The sequence below is a fragment of the Cucurbita pepo genome, chromosome LG07 (genome assembly GCF_002806865.2).
Source record: "Cucurbita pepo subsp. pepo cultivar mu-cu-16 chromosome LG07, ASM280686v2, whole genome shotgun sequence".
Classification (NCBI taxonomy): Eukaryota; Viridiplantae; Streptophyta; class Magnoliopsida; order Cucurbitales; family Cucurbitaceae; genus Cucurbita; species Cucurbita pepo.
The window spans coordinates 7582929-7600926 of NC_036644.1; the positions used below are offsets into that span (position 1 = coordinate 7582929).

Genomic DNA, 17998 nt, shown 5'->3' on the forward strand with positions numbered 1-17998 from the left:
ACTTATGATTTCTTGGTCGATAATAGAGCTATCGTGATGTCGAGATTGAGGGTATATTGAAATTTTGAACTTATGATTTCTTGGTCGATAATAGAGCTATCGTGATGTCGAGATTGAAGGTATATTGAAATTTTGAACTTATGATTTCTTGGTCGATAATAGAGCTATCGTGATGTCGAGATTGAGGGTATATTGAAATTTTGAACTTATGATTTCTTGGTCGATAATAGAGCTATCGTGATGTCGAGATTGAAGGTATATTGAAATTTTGAACTTATGATTTCTTGGTCGATAATAGAGCTATCGTGATGTCGAGATTGAGGGTATATTGAAATTTTGAACTTATGATTTCTTGGTCGATAATAGAGCTATCGTGATGTCGAGATTGAAGATATATTGAAAATTTGAACTTCAACTTTTAGGTTGATAATGAGCTATCGTGATGTCGAGATTGAAGATATATTGATGTTTTGAACTTCTGACTTCTAGATCGCTAATAGAACTATCGTGATATCAAGATTGAGGATATATTGGAATGAGAGATTGTAAGGAGCTCTTAGTTCGATGTAAACAGTGAGAAAATTTGAACTTTTTATCTTTTGATCGAGAATATATTCATTAGCTAGCTAATCTAATTTGAAACAAAGAAGATTGATTTTAATTCCGCAATGGGCAAAAGCCTGACGGAGCAATGTCGCGTGGAGGTAGAAGGCCTACGGGTCGTGAACTTCTTTTCCCGAAGAAGAGAAAATTGATTTTAAAATTTATGGTTATGGGAAATAATTATCTATGTATTTCTCATTGATTTGTGTTAAATTTTTGTTGAGTTTATAAACCATTAAATGAAACAAAACTTTATCGAAAACTTTATGGGTTGGAGTATTCAAGTATTTGATTTCTTCCTAATCGATGGTACATGTCTTATCAAGCTAAACGGCATTTAAAATGACTCGTTAGGTTGATGGAAGGACAAGACCTTGGTGTGCAAAATTGGACTAGAAGTACTTTTTTTAATTGATTTTATAGATCCACGATGGCTAAAGATTTTAAAAAACATTTGGATTTTGGTAGCTCGATCAATTTGGATATTAATAAGCCTATTTTGATTAGGGGGAAAAGAATGTTCTTTAAAAATATATTTTTTTAAAACACTATGATCCGTTGGATAGTTGACGAAGTGGTCGTCGATAGGGTAGGTGGCAATAGTCGTAACCGGTGGATGACGGGAGAATTTAGCTTTTGTTAACCGTGTGAGATGGCAATTGATGATGACGACAATAATTCGTGGTAGTTGTCAACAGTATTTGTTAATGGTCTCTAGCGGTATTTAACAATGATAAAAGATGGTCGTGATGATGTCTGAGGACATTTTGGTCATTTTGATATATAATAGAAAATTTAAAAGTTTCCTAATTAAGACAAGAACATGGAACAACCACACTCATATGATATTGTCCATTTTCTTTGCTTTTAGTTTACCTAAAAGAGTCCTACCAATGGATGTAGGACTCAAATAATCCTAAAACACAAATACTAAAAAAATTTGAACGTCTTTTATCAATTTCTATGATAGAAGTGATAGCGGATAAAGACAAGCCTTCTTGAGTTTAGAAACAGATGGGAAGGCTCTTTTGATCTTCAATTTGAAGATGGGTGAAACTTCTTCTCGGTTAGGAAATAGTGAGTGGTGGTTGTGTCATTTGCCCGAACAACAAGGTACACTTCCAAAGCTCCCTCCTACCCAAACAACAGGTACTAATATAAGTTGGCCCTTAGTATCGAAGAAAAAAGTTCAGTTTGATCTAAATTTTTTTTCTCCTTTGATCTTACCTCAACTTCAAAAATAAAGAAAGAAAGAGTTTGATATGGTGAATGGAGTAACTCCAATTAATTAATCATCATGTTGAAATTTTTGTTTATTTAAAGAAAAATTTATCTTCTAAAAAATGCGTAGAAGATTTCATATGCTTTCCCTTACAGTTCCAGAAAGGAGAAGATCAAGAATCGAACACACGAAAGAAAGATATGAACTGGAATTGATAGGTACTGCACATACCTACAAACGGAGAAACTTCAAAATTAAGTATGTTTAGCTTAGAGCAGTACTATGTTGAGTGGTTTTTAGGAGTATGTGTGTAAGAACAAAACATCATAAATGGATTTGTGTTAGTTTGTGATGATAGTCTTCCGTCTTAGAAATAGTTCAAGACAAACAGGTAACATTATCATATCGCGGGAACGCAAAAGAATGTTAGAGTCACGAGGTGCTGAAGTCAGATTCCAAATTTTGATCTGAATCCTAGGCATAAAGCGTGACTGTTTTCAAGAAATCATGTAGTAATCCATGATCTTTTCATGCTAATTTTCAATTGAACTGAATGTAAAGACGTTTTTGACATCAAACTGCCTAAGATTCCATCTAAAGTTTTTTGCTAGGGCAAATTGTGATTGTATTTACTATTCAACTAAAGTTTCCTCATAGTCCTATTCCTTCAACTCGAGATTATCTTATTATTACTAATCTTGCTATCGATCGTTCCACCCTCTTTCAATTTTATCGTGAATATACACTTCGATCCTACTATGTTTGTTTGAGGTGCATCAAGTGATATCTATTTGGCCATGTTTGGGCTCAACATTTAAGGTAAAGAAGGAAAAACTTGTTGGGACCTCATTATTATATATGCCCAACTAAATAAGAAGACAATAAAAGCTTTGACAACAAGCTTAGCCTATGTTTTTAAGCCCATGTTTTTGGAGAAGAGCAAAGTGGAGTGTTTGATAAGCTTGCTTAAAAAGTTGTGAACGTGTTTGTTAAGAATGAGAAACAGAAGCGGGATCGAAAGTCCAATTTTTATTAATGGTCATTAGGTTTAAATACGATACAACTTCAGGTAAAATATACGTCAATCGATTACTAAAAATAAGGAAAAAATCTTAATTGATTACGGCTATATAAAATACAAATTTCGTAATAGTGCGGCATCGAACAAATGAAGAGCTTCTTGATTCTGTGGTTCATTCACTCGGGTTGGGCTTGTGAAGAGTTCTTGTTGCTAGAGAAAATCAAAATTTTATTGCGGTTTTAAATTCGAGGTTTAATTCTCATCTAATTGTGACGATGATCACAAACATACATACATCAATTTTTTTACCCACAAATATATAAACAAGGTCAAATATCGTCTAAAGTTGTAAAATTTATAATCTTGCAGATTCTTGATGTTTATCGAAACACCACATTTTAGTCTGAATCAACTCCGACTTCCTTCATAAAAATGGTGTGAAATCCCTCCAATATCAACATACTTAAAATTTATAACTTAATTCAAAGAAAATCTCTCGAATTTAAAGAAAAAACGAAGTCAATAACCCAAAACGCCTACCTTCGATTCATTGTCCTTGATTCTTCTCTCTCTTTTCATTGTCTTCATCATTTATACTCTGCATACCACCATATTTTTAAGCCGTTGTGGTCTCGATTCATTCCTATTTTGTCCTAAGAAAATTCTTATAGTCACTCAACATAAAATTGCTTCAAACTCGATACACTTAACTTTGAAGTTCTTATGATTAAACCACCAAAAAGGTGTACTTTGTTGAACATGGTCTCCATTCGTTCATATTTTTTAATTTAATGGTAGACGAACAATTTTTTTAAAGACAATTTAGGCAATGATATCAGAGTTGGCATATGGCCTACATGGTTTATGAAGGAAGTTATAAGTCAAACGTTAGCATTAAACATGGTAGTTAGTTTTGCATTCAAAGCTTTCTACTTGTCCTTTTATAAATTTAATGTTATTATTTCTTGTGTACCATACTTTACTTATTTTTCCATCTATAACCTTTTTTTTTTCTTTTTAATTTTAGATCCCTACGTATTTTAAAGCTTTTTTAATGTCATATTTTGCCATATTTGTGAGAACGGGATCGAGTTAGTACCTACCTCTCTTTAGATGAGATTCTTAGACCCAATCTCACCGCTAGTAGATATTGTCTTTTTTGGGTTTGTCCTTTCGAGCTTTCCTTCAAGGTTTTTAAAACGCGTCAGTTAGAAAAATGTTTCCACACACTTATAAAAAATGCTTCGTTCACCTCTCCAACTAATGTGGGATCTCATAATCCACCCCCTTCGGGGCCAGCGTCCTTGATGACACTCATTCCATTCTCCAATCGATGTGGGACCCCCCAATCCACCCCCCCTTCGGGCCCAGCGTCCTTGCTGGCACACTGCCTCATGACCACCCCCCTTCGAGGCTCAACCTTCTCGCTGACACATCGCTCGGTGTTCTGATATCATTTGTAACTGCCTAAGCCTACCGCTATCAGATATTGTTCTTTTTGGGTTTTAAAACGTGTTTGCTAGGGAAAGGTTTCCACACCCCACCCTTATAAAAAATGTTTCGTTATTCTCTCCAACCGACATGGGATCTCACAGTTATTCATTAAATTTTCTAATTTAAACAAGTTGTTGACTTAATAAGTCATTTTAAGATTACATTCTTAATCTATCATGTAGGACTTCCTTCATATTGTCATCTATTTGTTAAAAAAAGGGCATTTACTCAAGTCTCCGCTCTCTCTATCACATCAATAACGACTTACTCGTATTAAGATTAAAAACCAAAGCAATAACTTTGTTTAGCCGAGTTCATGAGTATAACATTTTTAGAATCATTGACACTAAATTGACACAATTAATATCATTTTCATATCTTATTATTCTATTCAAACCCTGTTCAAAATATCTCGTTTTAATAAAGATAGTGTGTATCGATCCAAATGTCTTCGACATACAGATATGAATACAATTGATAGACTTGATAAAGTTACAAGGTCTCGAAGTCGATATCGAACAATTCACTCGTTGGATTTTAGTCGAAAGAAAAGGTTTGGTGAATAATGCCTAAACAAGTTGAAAGAAGAGATAACGCAAATGGCACACATTGCAAAAAAAGCTCCATAGCCACAAAGAAAAGCTCCGCCGACTTGGTAGCAGAATCTCTCGAATCTGTTGCAGAGCTTCATCCATTGAAAGTCATGTGCGCCGGTCACCGCCAGAAGCGCCGCCTCCATCCCCGCCGTGTTTGCGGCAAATACGAGGTACGCCACTGCCTGTCAATGCCACTTCAAACCACTTTAAGTTGGATGTTGGCACATAATAAAACATGTTTGGGACGGTTTCGATAAATGGTCGATACAACTTTTATACATTTGTTTTAAGTTTTGTCCTTTCTCGAGTTCGAGATAGACCCGACAAAAATGAAGATTCAAATTCCTGACCTGTTTCTATATAATTTACGTATTAACAGTCAAGTTTTTTTTTTACGATTTTCATTAAATGAAAAATATTCTCGTCAAATTCTTTTTGTTTTCCATGAATCATAATAGAATTTCATATCTTTCGATGATTATATAAGAATTTACTAAGTATTGCTATTGATAATGCTATCGTGATCCTATATCTAACACTCAAACTGTTCGAGCTTCTGAAAGAGGATTAGCTCAAGAAAAAGCACTCGAGAGTAATGGATGAGTGTCCTACAACATAAGGAATATACTTCTCTCTCTGAATTAGAAATCAAGTTGATATTTACGCCCTACACCCCAAAGAAAGTCTTTTCCAATAATCGTTAAAGGAGAACTAGTTCCGCTATAATTTTTTCTGAAAGATTGTAGTTTAAAGGATAGGAGTTCAATAATTATGGGTAGAACCGACTAATAAAGAAAATCTCGAGACTAAGCTCAAATGGTTAAAAGTAGACAAGATTTTCACTTTCTCGAGATTGATTAATTTGTTCTTGTTTTCTCAAATTTTAATTTTTATAAACTTTGAAGTACTGATAAATCTTCTTCGAATAAGTGACCTAATTTTTCATCTGAAGTTGAGTTTATTATGAACTAATTTAAACATTTATTAATGAAAATTAATGTATAATTAAAAAAAAAATATTAAGATGTTGAGATAAAATTTAAATGTTTGGATTTGGTTAGGAAAAGTTTTCAAAGTCTAACATAGCTTAGAACTTTCTTAAATGTTTGTTAGTTACATCAGCTGGTTTCTTGTCCACTTGTCGGTGTCCGTTTCTTCCATAGCCCCAGGTTGGAACAGTCCATCTACCCAAACTAGAGCTATTAAAAACATTTTTCTTTGAATCTTTTACGAACCGTGCTATATTAAAGAGTAAATTTAACGGCTATACGTAATGGATCAAAGCAGACAATATCTAAGTGAGATTAGACTATTACATTTAATATAGGAAGAGATAGAAACTCGTGATAATCTTTAAATTCTTTTGGTTTGATGATTAGATTCATGTAACCTAAGTTTGTAAGACGAGTCTAGTCCGCTCGTCTCACTAGCTGTATAAATTTGATAATTGACTTATCGACATAAGTACTAAAAATTTGAAGTAAAAGAGAAATTAAGGCACACCTGGTCAAGCAAGAAAGAAGCCCAAAATAGGCATATATGAGAACCACTCCCTAATTTGGATGTTCCTTTTGGCTGAGCTGAAATCCAACATTTGCAAATTTGAAGAATGTTGTAGGCAGCTGCTAGGGAGTCCACATACATAATCACTCTGTCACCATGACAAGAAAATCGAATAACTTTAAACTCGGTTCGATAATCATTTGATTTCTGAAAATTTAACTTAGAAACGTTCTTTCACGAGTTTCATTGGTCATCCAATGAAACTTTTGACATTTGTTATTTATCATTGAAAATTGGATGTTCGTGTAAAGAGTGTTTCGTTCTCCTCCCCAATCGATATGGGACCTCACAATTCAACCCTTTAGGGCCCAGTGTCCTCGCTGGCACTCGAGCCTTTCTCCAATCGATGTGAGACCCCCACCAAATCCACTCCCCCTCGAGACCCAGCGTCCTTACTGGCACATCGCCTCGTGTCTTCTCCCTTCGGGGAACAACCTTTTGTTATCCTCCCCAACCAATGTGGGATCTCACAATTCACCGCCTTTCAAGGCCCAGCGTCCTCGCTGGCACTCGTTCATTTCTTTGATCAATGTGAGACCTCCACCAAATCCATCCCCTTCGAGACCGAGTGTCTTTGCTAGCACATTGCCTCATGTCTACCCCTTCAGGTTACAACCTTCTACCTGACACATCGTCCGGTATTTGACTCTGATACTATTCGTAACAGCCCAAGCCCAGGACTAGTAAATATTATTCTTTTTGGGCTTTCCTTATCGGACTTCCCTGCAAAGTTTTTAAAATGCGTATGTTACGGAAAGGTTTCCACACCCTTATAAAGGGTGTTTCGTTCTCCTCCCCAATCGAGGTGGAATCTCAGAGTTCAAATCTCCCGTTCATCAAAACTTTAAAACACGAAACCTAAAACGTCAAGAACGAAAACGAGAAAGAGTTTGAAAAATGAGAGAGAAAGGGCTTACACAAAAGCATGCAAACTTCTGAAAGAGGCCTTCTTGTCAATATGAAAGATTTGGGTAGTTTGCTTATCAAAACCCAACAAAAGAACAGTTAAAACCAAGCCAATGATCGCAAAGGATCTGAGAATCCCTTCAGTTCTTTGATCCCAAAACCCCATTGTCACCGCTTCTACAGTGGTCAGTTGGGCGTTTGGGCATTATTTATGAGTGCTGGTTGGCCCAAACCCACAACTCTTTGATAGAGATGGAAATGTTCACTCGGTTGAGAAACCTCCACGCAACTTCATACTATTTAATGTTACCTTTCAATAATATTTTGATCTCAATACTTCAAAAACGTTCCATACCTTTCAAATGTGACCATTTTAGTTCTTTCCTTTTTTTCTTATATCATGTTTTTTTCGATCACGATTTCCAAAAAACTTTGGATCCGGGAGCTCAATAGATAAAATTATTATCGTTTTAAAAGTCGATGATTGGACTGCTACCCTGAAATTGTTGAGCTCAAAAATCATGAAAACACTTTGGTCCGCTATGTATTGTTTGCTTTGACCCGTTACGTATTGTCGTTAGCCTTACGTTTTTAAAACATGTCGACTAGGAAGAGGTTTCTACACCCATATAAAGAATGTTTGGGCTGTGATATGTATCGAGTCAAAGTAGACAATATTTACTAGTTGAGTTTGGGCTGTTACAACACTACACTTAACATTTTTAAAGCATGCCGACAAAAAAATGATATAGAACCAAATTTTATAGAATTGTCGATGGAAATATTGATTAAATGTTGATGTAAATAAGTATTCTTTAAGGAAAAAAATGCTTATTATTTTACTATATTCACGCTACTAACATCTAACACAAGAATAAAATAGGGGTACATAAATGGACTAAAATCACATCTGAATGGGAGCGAGATTATGATAACTAAACGTAATAACTTAAGCCCACCATTAACAGATATTGTCCACTTTGGCCGGTTACGTATCGTCGTCAACTTCACAGTTTTAAAACGCGTCTATTAGGGAGAGATTTCTACGCATTCGTAAATAATGTTTTGTTCTTCTCTCCAACTCCAACTGACGTGGATCTGACATGTAATGTCTTTAATTTGTATTCCTTTAATAAACTTAATGAAATTTAATGAAGTTATTAGTAGGTTTAAACATTAATTTAATTTATAGTTAGTCATTTAAAGTTTGTAATTATGATTTGTTGTCATTAACGTTATTTTGGGGAACGATTTTACATCTTTTTATAAATGGTTTTACTTTTCGTTAGCAACATGCAAAAATACAAAAGGATAATATTGAAATTTAAGTATAATTGTAGAATTTATAATTTAATTAGAAAAATATTTTTTTAGGTTTAAAATAAGTTATATATTAGTTGGGTAATCAATAAATGATGTATCTTTCCATATCTTAGGACCATATTTCCAAAGACAAAATGTAAATTAATGTCACAGTTGGGCAAGTTGTGTAGGACAATAAATATAATGAGCTATCATATATATATATATATATATATATATATATATATATATAGAATATGATATTAAATACAATGAGTAATGTTTGCCTACCCAAAGTTTTCAACCAAGTCCACTTTACTACATGAGTGTAGCTATTTAATAGCTGTTTGTTTGGTGACCTTTCATATTACCTTTGTTAATTAATAGGGTTTGTTCGTGAAGATTCACGTTGGTTCAATTGATTTATGTCTTCTTGTAACGACTCAGATTTACTGGTAGCAGATATTGTCCATATTGTCCTTTTCCTTTCGGGCTTCCCCTCAAAGCTTTAAAACACGTCTCTTAGGGGAAGGTTTCAGCAAATCGATTTGATTTATGTCATCTTGTAACGACCCATTAGGGGAAGGTTTCAGCAAATCGATTTGATTTATGTTATCTTGTAACGACCCAAATCTACTGGTAGCAGATATTGTCCTTTTTGAACTTTCCCTTTCGGGCTTTAAAACGCGTCTATTAGGGGAAGGTTTCCACACCTTATAAATGGTGTTTTGTTCTCCTCCCCAACCAATGTGGGACATCACAATCCACCCTCGTTTGGGGCCAGCGTTCTCGCTGACACTCGTTCCTTTCTCCAATCGATGTGGGACCCCCTCCAAATCCACCCCCTTTGGGGCCAACGTCCTTATTGGCACACCGCCTCGTGTCTACCCGCCTTTGGGGAACAGCGAGAAGGCTGACAAATCGTCCGGTATCTGGCTCTGATACCATTTGTAACGACTCAGATCCACCTCTAGCAAATATTGTCTTCTTTGGACTTTTCCTTTCGGGCTTCCCCTCAAGGCTTTAAAACATGTATGTTAGGGGAAGGTTTCCACACCCTTATAAATAGTGTTTTGTTCTCCTCCCCAACCAACGTGGGACATCACACATCTTCTCTTAAAGTATTGTTCCATACAACCTGCTTGTAACGAAGTTGGAGAGTCTAATTAGAGACGACCACGAGGTGAGACAGGGTCATGAGACGGGATTTCCTGTCCCGAAGGCACATTTTATCTTCATCCCCGCCATTTGGAGTCGAGGGTTGGGGCGAGGATTTCTTGTTCAGGGAAAAGTCTATGTGAGGATCCATCCCTACTCGTAGGGAATTCTCGGGTTCTTCCTTGTAGTGATCCCTTAATATTTTCCTTTTATCCAATTTATTCTTATAATTTTCTTTAAAAAAAAAAGTTAATATTTTATATTAATTTTATTTGAGGTTCCTTTCTCAATAAATTTGTATTTTCCTACGAATACAAATTATTTTAAAACAAATAACATTCACCCACATGATAGGTTAATTACATAAGATATGACAAGTATTATGTATACATGTTTTATAGTACGCTACGTCATGAAAACAATAGAGGTATGAGCATATGTCATGAATTAATATCATGAGACCTCATGTATTTTGTATGTCACGTGCATCGGATACTTTCCCATTAATGGGTCCATGTGTAGAAGAATATTACATCCAATTTTCTCCCGATTTAGAAGGTAAAATTCAAGACCATAATATATTTTTACGAAAAAAAATAGGTCACAGTATAATTGCTTGTGTTCGCATTTTACGACCACCATAGTGGTACAACTTATTGAATATTTTTTAATACTCAAGCCACGTTCTACTTCGTTTTTAGATAAACTCACCATTATAGTAATCATCTATAAACTTTGAGGAAGATAAATAAAAAGACAAACAAACTGAAGAGACATTGATCTTTTGTGTGTTTTTTAAGGTTATCGTCCTAGGAGTTGCTGAGGTAGCACTCGAGAGGGAAGGCTTGTGGGAATCTCTTGGAATCTTGACAATAATTATAGATCATGAAGTTATGTTGTGCCCATTTCATTTGGCCTTTCTTTGCATATTCATAATCAAAATTACCCCAAAGCCATGAGTTGGAAGTGGGAGTGCAAGATGAGTATCCATTGAGCCAAAAGCACCCATCTTCGCTCATGTTTTGGTAATAAGCCTTGAAGGGAGCTTGGTTCCAATCTTTCTTTTCAAGACCACCTCTCGTGGCCCAAGTATCAGCATCCCATAGACTTGCATATAGTCTCATGGCTTGATATTGTGGGTATGGGACTCCTTTATCTTGATAGTTCTTGAATTCTCTTATGGGAATCTCATCTAAGTAGAAACTGAAATGCACAATAAATAGGGTTAGTTAACCTCTCTTGGTGAACGTCTTTTGATAAATGTGCTCGATTATCTATCTTAAATGGAATCTGAATTTAGTACCGATAGTCTCGACATTCTTTTGCATCTTCCACAACATTATTACGTTACCTCCTTGACTTGAATTACTTCTAAGAGTGAAGATTATTCTCACAAACCAACACGAGTTCTTTTAACATATTTTGTAACGGTCCAAGCCCACCACTAGTAGATATTGTCCTTTTTGGGCTTTCACTCTCGAACTTCCCCTCAAGGTTTTTAAAACATGTCTACTAGGGAGAGGTTTCTACACCCTTATAAATAATGCTTTGTTTCCCTCTCCAACCGAGATGTGATCTCACAATCCACCATCTTCAGGGCCCAGCATTCTCGCTGGCACTCGTTGCTCTCTCCAATCGATATGGGATCTCACATATTTTGTCATCACTCACATGTTTTTGTAGTAAAACATCTAGAAGGGCACTCAACATAGAATTTTCTGAAGTATGATTCAACCATGAAAAATAAAGATGCACCTTATTTGTATACGTAAACCTATCGTTTTTTACAAGCATTTCTTAACCATTATTTCATATCGTTAGCATCACTATCATTAAGATGTGGATACTTACACAATGTGTCGGTGATTCCAAAGAATGGTGTAAGTGTGAAAATCGGTGGTAGGATCAAACCAGGGGTAGAATTGCATCTCCCTATTGCCAACTCCTTGGCTAAACACATTGGTGTGAAGAACGTAAGGATTTCCACTTGTATTTCCCAAGAATTCAATGTCTATCTCATCATGGTAATCCCCTTGTGAAGATAGCTGAAAAAACAATGAATTTCCACTTGTATTTCCCAACAACTCATGAATTCAAGCTTCTATAAGAAACAAAAGGGTTTGGTATCAAACTTACAAACAATGTAGTCACGGTCCCCGCTGAGTTCCCAGCAACAAGCTTCATTTCCATTCCTAGCTTAGCATATGAGTACTCGTTCTTCGATTGAAACCCCGAGCCTGAGTAGTTATCCAAGCTGAGAATCACAAGCTCATTATTGTTGACCATCTTGCCTCGCCCGTCCCCCCAGCTGATGTCGATCGACGTTGATAAGTCATTGCCATACGAAGCATGCCACGAACACAACAAAATGTAAGCAAATAGAAGGCGTGCCAAAGTATTTGACGACGACGTCGAATAAGAAGAAGATAATTCATGTTTCATGGAGGGCGGGGAAGCTTTGGACAATGGATGAATGATGAAGTTAATTTATATGGGAATTTGAAAGAGAAAATGAGCAATCTTATGGAAATATGGAAAAGAACTGGTTTTTGTTTTTTTTTTCTTCTTGATTTTGAGTTCTAAGTTAGAAAACGAATTAATTTGTTCATGTCATCCAATAATGGAACTAAATAGTTATCAAACCAGTCTTTTTAAAACATTATATCCATCTTCATACCTCTTCCCAAAGCGAGCGCTCTACCATCTAAGCTGCATCCCAATAATTCTTACAACACAAAACCCTAAATGTCCCGTCATTAATAATAGTAAAAATGAAAAAAATATCGTTATTCAATATATGTCGTAAATTGGGAAAATGTGAAAACAAAATGAAATAAAACATTAATCATTAATGATAAGACTAGAATTGCACGTACTTCTTGCATGCAAAGCGAGTACTCTACCATCTAAGCTACATCCCCATGATTCTTACCTAACAAAATCATAAATGTCCCGCGATCAATAATAGTGAAAATGAAAAAATATCGAGGCTCAAGCTCTACCATTTGAACTATATTCCACAATTCTTACATCACAAAACTCTAAAAGTCCCGTCATAAAAAAAAAAGTGAAAATTAAAAAATATCGGGGCTCAAAATATGTCGTTTATTGATACCTTTCCGTTTATATAAGATTAGAGATGTAGGGTATCGATCCCGTACCTCTCGCATGCAAAGCAAGTGCTCCAGCAACTACATCCTCACAATTCTTATATATCACAAAACCCTAAATGTCCCGTCATAAATAATAGTGAAACCTTTTCGTTTATCAATTCTTATATATCACAAAACCCTCAATGTCCCGTCATAAATAATAGTGAAACCTTTTCGTTTATGAAAAACCTTAAATGTCCCATCATAAATAATAGTGAAACCTTTTTGTTTATATAAGATTAGAGATGTCGGGTAGCGATCCCCATACCTCTCACATGCAAAGCGAATGCTCTACCATTTGAGCTAAATCCCCACAATTCTTACATCATAAAACCCTAAATGTCCGGTCATCAATAATAGTGAAAATTAAAATGAAATGAAACATTAATAATTATTGATACCTTTTTTGTTTATATAATAAAATTGGAGATGCAGGGTATCAATCTTCGTACCTCTCACATGCGAAGCGAGCGCTCTACCATTTGAACTACATCTCCATGATTCTTATATCACAAAACCCTAAATGTCTCATCATCAATAATAGTGAAAACGAAGAAAATGAAATAAAACATTGTTAATATAAGATTGGAGATGCGGGGTATCTATCGATCCCGATACCTCTTGCTCTACCATCTGAGCTACATCTCCATGATTCTTACATCACAAAACCCTAAATGTCCCGTCATCAATGATAGTATATAAGATTAGCATGCAAGAGGTACGGGGATCGATACCTCGCATCTCCAATCTCATATAAACTTAAAGGTATCAATAATTATTAATGTTTTATTTCATTTTTATTTTCACTATTATTTATGACGGGACCTTTAGGGTTTTATGATGCAAGAATCGTGGGGATGTAGCTCAAATGGTAGAGTGCTCGCTTTGCATGCAAGAGGTACGAGGATGGATACCCGACATCTCCAATCTTAATGGGAAAGTATCAATAATTTTTAATGTTTTGAAAAGACTCGTTAGTTCCGTTATTGGATGACATGAACAAATTAATTCGTTTTGTAACTTAGAACTCAAAACCAAGAAGAAAAAAAAACAAAAACCAGTTCTTTTCCATATTTCCATAAGATTGCTCATTTTCTCTTTCAAATTCCCATATAAATTCAATTCTTAATTTCATCATTCATCCATTGTCCAAAGCTTCCCCCGCCCTCCATGAAACATGAATTATCTTCTTCTTATTCGACNATTTATGACGGGACCTTTAGGGTTTTATGATGCAAGAATCGTGGGGATGTAGCTCAAATGGTAGAGTGCTCGCTTTGCATGCAAGAGGTACGAGGATGGATACCCGACATCTCCAATCTTAATGGGAAAGTATCAATAATTTTTAATGTTTTGAAAAGACTCGTTAGTTCCGTTATTGGATGACATGAACAAATTAATTCGTTTTGTAACTTAGAACTCAAAACCAAGAAGAAAAAAAAACAAAAACCAGTTCTTTTCCATATTTCCATAAGATTGCTCATTTTCTCTTTCAAATTCCCATATAAATTCAATTCTTAATTTCATCATTCATCCATTGTCCAAAGCTTCCCCCGCCCTCCATGAAACATGAATTATCTTCTTCTTATTCGACGTCGTCGTCAAATACTTTGGCACGCTTTCTATTTGCTTACATTTTGTTGTGTTCGTGGCATGCTTCGTATGGCAATGACTTATCGACGTCGATCGACATCAGCTGGGGGGATGGGCGAGGCGAGATGGTCAACAATAATGAGCTTGTGATTCTCAGCTTGGATAACTACTCAGGCTCGGGGTTTCAATCGAAGAACGAGTACTTATATGCTAAGCTAGGAATGGAAATGAAGCTTGTTGCTGGGAACNGGATACCCGTATCTATAATTATTAATGTTTTTTTTTTTATTTGGATGTAGCTCAAATGGTAGAGTGCTCGCTTTGCATGCAAGAGGTACGAGGATGGATACCCGACATCTCCAATCTTAATGGGAAAGTATCAATAATTTTTAATGTTTTGAAAAGACTCGTTAGTTCCGTTATTGGATGACATGAACAAATTAATTCGTTTTGTAACTTAGAACTCAAAACCAAGAAGAAAAAAAAACAAAAACCAGTTCTTTTCCATATTTCCATAAGATTGCTCATTTTCTCTTTCAAATTCCCATATAAATTCAATTCTTAATTTCATCATTCATCCATTGTCCAAAGCTTCCCCCGCCCTCCATGAAACATGAATTATCTTCTTCTTATTCGACGTCGTCGTCAAATACTTTGGCACGCTTTCTATTTGCTTACATTTTGTTGTGTTCGTGGCATGCTTCGTATGGCAATGACTTATCGACGTCGATCGACATCAGCTGGGGGGATGGGCGAGGCGAGATGGTCAACAATAATGAGCTTGTGATTCTCAGCTTGGATAACTACTCAGGCTCGGGGTTTCAATCGAAGAACGAGTACTTATATGCTAAGCTAGGAATGGAAATGAAGCTTGTTGCTGGGAACTCAACGGGACCGTGACTACATTGTTTCTATGTTTGAAACCAAACCCTATACATATTCACGTACAAAGGTGCGAACACATATAGGGTCACTTCCTATTCATGCAAAATCTACTAGGTTGTGCCCTAACAATATGTACTACATGCGAGGTCGCTCCTTACAGGTTTGTGATATGATTTTGTTAGAGTCATGTCCTAACGATATTAATTTGCATGTGAGGTCATTTCTTGTATGTATGTGATATAAGATTCTACTAGGGTCGTGCTCAACGATGTGAACCCAGATGTGAGATCATTCATTGCATATGTATGATACGATCTATTATAGTCATGTTTTATACAATATGAGCTCAGAAGATCACGAGGTCACTCCTCACATATATATAATTTATAAAAGATTGAGGCCCTTCGAGAAAATCAAAAGACAATATTCATATCATTGTGGAGGTCTGTTGTAACGACCCATTTATTTATGCATAAAATAACGTAGACATCATATTTCACAAAATGTTAAACATTACACTCGGGCGGGAGGCCGTGAGGGAACCTTTTGGAATCAGCACAGTAATCATAAACCATGTAGTTTCTCCGCACCCACTTGAGCTTCCGGTGGCCAGCCGAGTCTAACCGTTGGGACAGCCAAGAATGATCTTTTGAGGAGCTGCAAGAGGAGGAGGGCCAAATGCAGGTCCGGTCGGCGTTCATATTTCGGTAGGCGGCGGTGAAAGGAGCATTAGACCAATCGGTCTTGACTCGACCTCCTCTCGTGGCCCAGTGGTCGGCGTTCCAAAGGCTTGATTGTAGCCTCATTGGCTGCCTTTTGGGGAATGGAATGCCTAGGGATTCCATGTTCTTGAACTCTCTTATGGGAGTCCCATCCACGTAGAATCTAGCTCGAAAGGGACAATGAGGAAATCGTTACGTTTTAAATCCATCTGTTTCTACTAAGAGTTCGATATAAATTTATAAACAATTATAATATCAATTAAATATGAAAAAGAAAAGAGTGTCGTGTTTTACATGATAGTTTGGGGATTCCATAGAAAGGAATAAGTGTGAAAATCAGCCGTTGGATCAAACCAAAGATAAAATTGTTGTTCTCTGTCACCTTTCCCTTGAGTGTATATATTTGTATGAACAATGTATGGCTCACCGCTAAGGTTCCCGAGGAACTCAAAATCTATCTCATCCCACTTTGACTTTTCTGAACGTAACTGCAATCAATACAAATACAAACGTTATGCAAACGAAATCTGCGACATTCACACAAATATAGCTATTTATTTAATAGAACCAATCTACGACATTTACACACGGTTGGGTATGTAATCGAAATATTATATTGCCTAAAAAAAGAGAAGAACATAGATATACAAGTGATTGACAACTTTTCTATTAGTATGAGGCATTTTGGGTGATTCCAAAAGCAACGATAACTTATGTTCTAAGTGGACAACATCGGGCAGTGTATCAGTGGGTTTGAGTTGTTACAAATGGTATCAAAGTCAAACATCGGACAGTGTATCAGTGAGGACGCTGGCACCCAAGGGGTGGATTGTGAGATCCCACATAAGTTAGAGAGGGGAACGAAAGATTCCTTATAAGGATGTGGAACCTCTCCGAGGTTGAAAATCTTTGCAAGGAAGCCCGAAAGGAAAAACCTAAATAAGACAATATCTGCTTTTGCAACGAATTAAAGAGCTTACGTAATATGTTGTGACGGTGCCGGCCGAGTTGCCGGCGACCAGCTTAATCTGCATGTCAATTTTCCCAAACAAGTACTGATTCCTCGACTGGAAGCCGGAGCCGGAGCCTTTATCAAGCGACAGCGTCAGCATCCTCCCGCCATTCACGATCTTTGCCCGGCCACCACCCCACGTGATCTCCAACTCCTTGTTTAAATTACCAGCTCCGGCAAAGCCCAACAAACAAACCACCAAAACCACCCAACACAACGGCGGAGATCCGGCCATCGGCGGCCGCTGCTTAGTTTTGGCTAATCCCCTTTTTTATTTTAAAAGAAATGTATAGGAAACAAAATATTTATCGTAAAACTTTCCACGAGACAATCACCGGACACTCCGAGGCGTGTTGAACGAAGATTTCACATAATACTTTTTGATCGAAAAATTATAAAAAAAATTATTTAAAATTTTTTTTTATTTAAATTTTTTTTTTCAAAAATTCATTTCAAGCAAGCACTTTGTGTGCTTTTGAAAATGGAGTATTAGGAGGAGTGGGGATTGTGGGAACTTTTGTAACTAATTTAAGGGTTAAGGTGAGGGGAAATATGGAAGCGAAATTGCGTGTTGGAATTTTTTTATATGTCGGGCTTCTCTGTTCTCTGAGTTATGCTCACTCGTTCACTCGTTGTGTAAGGTTGACCTGGAGATAAAATGGGCACGACTCCCCCTCTCCTCGTTCATGCCATTTCTCGTCTCAACCCCCTCGAAGAGGGCAAGAAGAGGTCGCCAATAGTACGTGCTACTCCTACTTTCTCTTGACCA

General features: G+C 36.4%; 3 protein-coding genes across 3 annotated transcripts; all 3 read right to left on the bottom strand.

Moving 5' to 3' along the window:
• Positions 1-4739: 4739 nt before the first annotated feature.
• On the bottom strand, positions 4740-7599 carry LOC111798316 (CASP-like protein 2C1). Its single transcript, XM_023681379.1, has 3 exons — positions 7417-7599; positions 6440-6587; positions 4740-5118 (listed from the first exon to the last, which is right to left on the bottom strand). The coding sequence occupies exons 1-3, from the start codon at positions 7569-7571 to the stop codon at positions 4864-4866; spliced, it is 558 nt and encodes a 185-aa protein (XP_023537147.1). The 5' UTR covers positions 7572-7599; the 3' UTR covers positions 4740-4863.
• Positions 7600-10674: 3075 nt separating this feature from the next.
• LOC111798856 (probable xyloglucan endotransglucosylase/hydrolase protein 23) lies at positions 10675-12307 on the bottom strand. Its single transcript, XM_023682206.1, has 3 exons — positions 12002-12307; positions 11717-11910; positions 10675-11068 (listed from the first exon to the last, which is right to left on the bottom strand). The coding sequence occupies exons 1-3, from the start codon at positions 12305-12307 to the stop codon at positions 10675-10677; spliced, it is 894 nt and encodes a 297-aa protein (XP_023537974.1).
• Positions 12308-15933: 3626 nt separating this feature from the next.
• LOC111798009 (xyloglucan endotransglucosylase/hydrolase protein 24-like) lies at positions 15934-17464 on the bottom strand. The gene is made up of 3 exons (XM_023680949.1): positions 17198-17464; positions 16512-16705; positions 15934-16380 (listed from the first exon to the last, which is right to left on the bottom strand). Exons 1-3 carry the CDS (start codon positions 17462-17464, stop codon positions 16002-16004), a joined length of 840 nt encoding a protein of 279 aa, XP_023536717.1. The 3' UTR covers positions 15934-16001.
• Between the last annotated feature and the right edge of the window lie 534 nt (positions 17465-17998).